General features: G+C 31.6%; 3 protein-coding genes across 3 annotated transcripts in view; 2 read left to right on the plus strand and 1 right to left on the minus strand.

The window, feature by feature from the left end:
* LOC108686770 (bifunctional purine biosynthesis protein PURH) overlaps nucleotides 1-1,634 on the minus strand; it is a 4,956-nt gene extending 3,322 nt beyond the window's left edge. The window contains exons 1-3 of the mRNA XM_018192235.1: nucleotides 1,375-1,634; nucleotides 598-801; nucleotides 51-339 (exon numbers count right to left, since the gene is read on the minus strand). Of these exons, the coding sequence (XP_018047724.1) occupies nucleotides 51-339; nucleotides 598-801; nucleotides 1,375-1,390 (509 nt within the window). The 5' untranslated portion in view covers nucleotides 1,391-1,634. The remainder of the gene's footprint in view (nucleotides 1-50; nucleotides 340-597; nucleotides 802-1,374) is intronic.
* A 972-nt stretch (nucleotides 1,635-2,606) lies between these two features.
* LOC108686778 (pleiotropic regulator 1) lies at nucleotides 2,607-5,166 on the plus strand. The gene is made up of 6 exons (XM_018192247.1): nucleotides 2,607-2,634; nucleotides 2,749-2,855; nucleotides 3,426-3,550; nucleotides 3,647-3,921; nucleotides 4,090-4,887; nucleotides 4,997-5,166. Exons 1-6 carry the CDS (start codon nucleotides 2,632-2,634, stop codon nucleotides 5,054-5,056), a joined length of 1,368 nt encoding a protein of 455 aa, XP_018047736.1. The 5' UTR covers nucleotides 2,607-2,631; the 3' UTR covers nucleotides 5,057-5,166.
* A 415-nt stretch (nucleotides 5,167-5,581) lies between these two features.
* LOC108685656 (G-protein coupled receptor 143-like) overlaps nucleotides 5,582-6,974 on the plus strand; it is a 2,544-nt gene continuing 1,151 nt past the window's right edge. The window contains exons 1-3 of the mRNA XM_018190553.1: nucleotides 5,582-5,917; nucleotides 6,437-6,542; nucleotides 6,708-6,802. Coding sequence (XP_018046042.1) covers nucleotides 5,768-5,917; nucleotides 6,437-6,542; nucleotides 6,708-6,802 — 351 coding nt within the window. The 5' untranslated portion in view covers nucleotides 5,582-5,767. The remainder of the gene's footprint in view (nucleotides 5,918-6,436; nucleotides 6,543-6,707; nucleotides 6,803-6,974) is intronic.

Below are 6,974 nucleotides of genomic sequence, written 5' to 3' on the forward strand. Positions count from 1 at the left end.
CACAGTATTATCAAAAAGGCAAATTTTACATGATTGCAATGTAAATTTACCTAGTCTTCAAAGAGGTGTTATTGTCAGCAGCAGTATCCATCTCTTTGATGACCTTTTCATAATCATTGGGGTCACAGATAACTGTAACTCTAGCATGATTCTTAGCAGCAGCGCGTAACAAAGTTACACCACCAATATCGATATTCTCTATTGCATCCTCGACCGTCACGTTTGGTTTCAAAATGGTATTTACAAAAGGATATAGATTGCAAACAACTACTTCAATAAGATCGTAATTTTGTTTCTGAAGATCTTGAGCATCAGAATCTGTCAATCTAGCAAGAATGCCTGTCACAATAAAAATAATAATGTAAAAATTATTTATAATAATGTAAAAATTAAAAGTATGTATATTATAGCTTAATTGTACATGTCATATAATTATTTTATTTAATTAAATAACATTTTGATAAATATGGAGATTTGTTTTGTTATGAAGCTGAACTAGTGTACATTTTTTGTACTTAAACTGAAACAGATATGTTTGACAAAAGAAAGTTACAAGTTATATTGATAAATTACTTAATTAAACAAATTCATTCTTACCAGCATGAACAGCAGGATGAAGAGTCTTTACACGTCCTCCAAGCATTTCACATGTTCCTGTAACTTCTGAAACATCTCGCACTGGTAACTTAGCATCTCTCAAAGTCTGTGCAGTACCACCGGAAGCAATTAGAGTTAATCCAAATTCATGTAATTTTTTTGCCAGCAGTAACAAATTGGTTTTGTCAGATACACTTAAAAGAGCTAAAAATTTTATAAAATTGATTAGCATCTCTGTCATTACTACTTAAAAATTGCAACATGAAAGATATAAATAGTAATCACAGCAAAATCTGTAAATATGTAAACGTATCTAAAAATTTGTATCTTTTCTTTAATATTTAATGTGTTTATTCAATTATATCAATTTCTTATCACTGCCATAATTTGGTTTATATTTATATTTCTTTGTTTTTGTTATCTCCAAAATAAAATAACATATTTTTATTTTATTCAATATATAGGAAATATATATCTTGACATATAATTTTGCGTTAATCAAAGTTTAAATATCATGTACTATATCAGCGCAAAGTAGTATAATATGAATTCTAATTTTATACTAATTATGCAGTTGCTAAACAATTGCAAATAAAACGTAATTTGCATCTAGATAAAAAAGAAATGAACAAAAATCGATTGTTATTGTTTCATTAATAAAAGAAACAATACAAATCTGACAAATGCGAGCCAACAGGTAGTGTGCTATCAATTAAAGGTTAATTAGATCATCTTTGTTTTTCTCGAGTTTCTTCTCAATTCTATGAAATAACTCACCTAATTTCTTCGGCATTTTTAGATGTTAGATCCGAATAAGGCTATTAAAACTGCACACAGGTATTTGTCTTTCTAAACAAAACCGGTTTGCAAATATCTCGCCAACAGAATTCTCTTGTGCTCAATTAAAGATAATACGTGGTAATGCGAGACAGAATGTGGATGTGCTAATCAAAGAGCATTTATTATATCGGATATAATGTACATATATTCATCTCCCTAGCAGGCAATAAATAGTACAAATGCGATAACAGGCTTGTGACGCTGAAAAAACATGTCGCAATGGTTGTAATAAACAACAGGTCAAATGTCATCTTATTAAATTTGGATAATAAGCATTAATATGAATAATAATCATCATCGTATGTACACACACACACACACACGCACACACACACACACACACACACATACACACACACACACACAAAATCTTTTTTAATTTAAACTATTCTTTTTATGAGAGGAGAGATATCAGAGATAATCTTTCTCTTCTCTTTTATCAGAAGATGAACAAAGCTGTGATGATTTAAATCTGAGGAATTAAATTGAATCATTTGCCACCATATAATTATGATTTAATTACAGATGTATCTATGTCATTTTTTTAAATGGAAAGTCAAAATGTGCATAGTTCAACTTTGCATGCATAGTTCAACTTTCTACATAATTAAAAAATGTTTTAACTAATTAATGACATTGGCTGCGTTTAGCAGAGAAAACAGTTTTGCAATTGTTATAAAATTCTTCAATATGATTAGTTTATATGTTTTATATGTTTAGATCAATAAGGAATCAAAATTAAGAACCAATCGTATTGAAGAATTTTACAATAGTTACAAAGTTATTTTCTCGATTGAACACAGCCATTATAAAAACTCTCTATTATCTCTTCGATTCTAGCTAAAAAGGAATCGAATCGACAATGAATCAAATTTTCCAAGTCCATTCCGACAGGTTTCAATTAACTTTACATCAATGATAATCATTAATCAAATTGACAAATGCGATTGGTCAATTCCAATGGACTAAACCACTAAACCGTTGATCGGAGTTGGTCGAAGTGACCTGCAGAATCAACTGACGATTCAATTTTTGAGTGTGAAAAAGAATCGATTCTCGATACATCGAATCGAATCAGAATCTGGCAACTGGCAAGTGGCATCATTACTCATAACCTCAGAAAAACATATTCGAAAAAAGTAATTTACAACTTCAGAATAAAATCGTAATTATATTTATCTTACAATATTAAGAATGGTAAGAATATTTTAATAAATTTTATCGAATATATTCTTTATGATAAAAAATATATTTTTATAATTATACTCTGCGAATTTTTACAAATTTCATTAACACATCATCTTGTTCTAGGATGTCCAACGGCACTCTGTGCACACGCTAGTGTTTCGGTCTCTAAAAAGGACTCACGATATGTTTTTATTAAATCAAGGATCCCTACCGCCGGAGGATCCTATTTTGTAAATATCTTGTCATCTTATTAAATTGTCATCTTATTAAATTTGAATAATAAGCATTAACTTGTCACTTTGGCTGCTTTCTTTTTAGAAGACACAGTTAAACATCATTCTATACTTCTTGATATTCAATAAATAATAAAACTAACAGACAACTTGTGTCGCCTATAGGTCTTGTTTAATTCTTATACTAGACTACTATAACTTTTTTACTTTTGACAAATATAAAACACATCTGTTTCACTTTAAGTTCCAAATGTATTGGGTTGTCCGGAAAATTCATCCAACTAACTTATATAATTTAATAAATGTATATTAAAATTTAAATTTTCTGCGTTTCAATTTTTCTTCAACATTGGCACAAACTTTCCAGACAACCCAATATATGAGTTCACCTACAGAAAACAGATATCTTGTCTGTTAAAAAGAAAGCAGCCTTTGTTATAGTCATAGACTTTTATAATAGCTATGTTTATAATAGCTATGTTTACTTGTCAATCAAACTTCCTATTTTAATCTTATGGGAGAGCATTAATAAATTTATATTTATTTTTTATTTATATTTATTTTTAGACAACAAATGAAGAAGGTGATAAAAGCTAAAGACTGTTATGGCCCAGTATTAGAACGCGTCAAGCAAAATAATATAGCTAAAGTGCAACAAGAAAATGACATTGCAGATCCTCCACCACCAGGAGGTAATATTATGCATATACATAACTAAGCTGAAAATAAAAATTATTACTCTCTTACATATATCTTATATATATCTTATCAATTTTAATATGCTTTAGATGAAACTTTTGGAGTTAATGCTACCTCGGCAGTTGTTCCTTACAATATAACAAAAAGCAGCACAAGTATAATATCAACAGGTATAGGAAGCAATGTAAGCAGTGGTGCGCTTACAATACCACCAAAGAAAACACCATCAATGGCGAAACCTAAATGGCATGCTCCATGGAAATTGTACAGAGTTATCAGCGGTCATTTGGGTTGGGTGAGATGTTGCGCCGTGGAACCTGGAAACGAGTGGTTTGCTACAGGCTCAGCCGACAGAGTAATCAAAGTAAGTACACAATATGTTTCAATTTATTTAGTAATGTCCTAGAATGTAAAATCAATGAAATAGCTTTCATTTTATTAATACAATGATTTGGTATTTTCAAAATTAATAATAATTATAATACACACAATAAAAACATAATACATTAATTTGATGTTTTTAAAATTACAGATATGGGATCTAGCGAGCGGCAAGTTGAAGGTTTCGTTAACAGGTCACATAAGCAGCGTTCGTGGTCTAGCATTTTCACAAAGACATCCTTACTTATTTTCCTGTGGAGAAGATCGGCAAGTCAAATGCTGGGATCTGGAATATAATAAAGTAATTAGACACTACCATGGCCACTTGTCAGCAGTATATTCCATGGCGTTACATCCTAGTATAGACGTTCTAGTAACAGCAGGACGAGATTCCACTGGAAGAGTGTGGGATATGCGTACCAAGGCAAATGTCCATACACTCGTTGGACACACCAATACGGTAGCTAGCGTAATCTGCCAGTCCGCCGAGCCGCAGATCATCACTGGCAGCCATGATTGCACGATTCGTTTGTGGGACTTGGCTGCTGGCAAGTCCAGAGCTACTCTGACGAATCATAAGAAGAGTGTGCGCGCTCTGACGTTCCATCCGTCTCTATATATGTTTGCCTCAGCATCGCCAGACAATATCAAACAGTGGAAATGTCCGGAGGGAAAATTTATTCAAAACCTATCGGGACATAACGCCATAGTCAACTGCCTGGCCGTGAATGTCGATGGCGTTTTGGTTTCCGGTGCTGACAACGGTACCATGCACCTCTGGGACTGGCGAACTGGATATAATTTTCAACGACTCCAAGCGCCGGTCCAACCAGGCTCAATGGATAGCGAAGCCGGAGTATTCAGCATCACGTTCGACATGTCGGGCACTCGCATGATTACAACAGAGGCTGATAAGACTATCAAAGTATACAAAGAAGATGATACTGCTGTAAGTTGATTTTTCATCATGCTTACTGATTTGATCACACATTGATAATATTCAATTAGCTCGTAATTTTCTGAACTTTACATCAACTATTCTTTATCTATGTTTTCAGACTGAAGAAACGCATCCTGTCGACTGGCGACCAGACATAATAAAGCGAAGAAAATACTGAATTCCAATTTATTTAACTGTATATACATTGATACAATTAATTTAATGTGACTGAGGGTTACTTGTTCTATCTTCGAACATAATAACTATGTGATAACTTATCTATTGAATAATAAGAGGATAAAAGAATAAAAGAATAAGAGAATAATGTCTATTTCTGCTGATGTAAATTTTTAATCTTGATTTAACGTATTTTTTATTCTAACGTTTTTTTAATTCTAACAATTAGAAAAAGTATGTTAAATCAAGATTTAAAATCCTAAGAATTAGAAAAGGATAAAGAATAAATTATATATATACAATATAAGCAGAAATAAAAATTTTTACATTAGAAATAGACATAAGAGAGTAAAAGAATAAGTTGATATACTTTTGTTAATAGAACAAGTTGAGATTTATTGAAAGATAGAACAAGCCAGCCTGAACGCGTTCAAAAATTATTTTTTATATAGGATTACTTTGATTTCCAGATTGTAATGGATAAAGCTATCCAAGCTGCAATAAAAAAAAAGATTTCTACCAAGATTTTTGTTTAGAAATACCAAAACGTATTTCGCATATCATAAAACAAGTTTGTATCTCGAACGTATCGATTGGTTGCCAGATGTCTGAGTGGGGAACTGCGGTTCCCTTTTATCGGAGAGTTACTAGATCGAGTAGGATAGTGTCTGGCAGAACACGCTGGACTCGACCGCGATAACATTCTATAATAATGGCCGACCCGACCCTACAAACATTCTGCTGTCATCACACAAATCGAACGGATAGAGCGATAGTGATAATGCAGGAATTCAATACAGATGCGTACAATACAGTATGCATGTTTTCGTCAACAATGGGTATGATAGGCGCGATTTATCAGGTAAATTTATATGAAATGTTATCTCCGAACATTCCCCCTCCTTTGCTTCGTTTCTTTTATTAATTTGCAATAACTAACGTACAGAGCAGGAATTCATCTAAGATATGTAATTCTTATTATGACTGAATTCGATTGCTAGAAAATATTATTTTGAAATTGAAACTTTTCTGTCATGATGTGATTGTTTTGGTTACACTTTTTACACTTTGTTTCTTCCTCTGATGTATATACATTTATTCTGTTTCACATGTGACAAGTATATAGAAAAGTGCAGCTAAAAGAAACCGATATAAAAGTATTTATATTGAATAACAGTGTAAAAATATGATAAAAATTATCTGAATAAAATATGAAATAATTTTACATATTTGTTTTATATATATATATATAATTACAGTCATAGTGAAAAAATATATTTACATATATCAAGCAATGCTACAGATTAATGTAATTTGAGAAATATTTGAAGGTATCAAGGCAAATTAGCATTGTTAAACATAGAAAAATATATTTTTTCAGATACTACCCCGAGCGGATTCGAATAGTTCTTATCGTTGGAGGAGCTTCTTCAGAGGACGAGATATTATTGTATGGCTTGCAGTTGCCGATCTCTTAGCGTCCTTAGGTCTTGTTATCGCAATTTGATTATATGAATAGCAGTTAGTAATAGTACATAAACATTCATAAATTATAGTTATAGTTATGTTTATTTTTTGGCGAATGAATATGATGATGTGATAAACAAGTAAACAAGATAGATGTCTTATCTGATTATTTTTTACTCAATTAGGTGTGTTTGTGAGATCAGTGCTATGGAGAAACTTCAAGTCCATCATACCAATGGAAGGAGATATATCGAACGTAGTGTTTTGCGCTGTGTTGTCGGTAATGTTGATATACTTGAGTAGAGATATTTGAAAATTTGCTGGAATATTGATAGCGAATTCAGAATTTATATTAGGCGTACTAAAAGTTGCTATACATAAAATTTAGCAAAGTTAAACATAAAATATATAAGTATTTTAAACGATTGAATACCTAATAATAATATTGTCAT

Source organism: Atta colombica, unplaced genomic scaffold (genome assembly GCF_001594045.1).
Source record: "Atta colombica isolate Treedump-2 unplaced genomic scaffold, Acol1.0 scaffold100, whole genome shotgun sequence".
Classification (NCBI taxonomy): domain Eukaryota; kingdom Metazoa; phylum Arthropoda; class Insecta; order Hymenoptera; family Formicidae; genus Atta; species Atta colombica.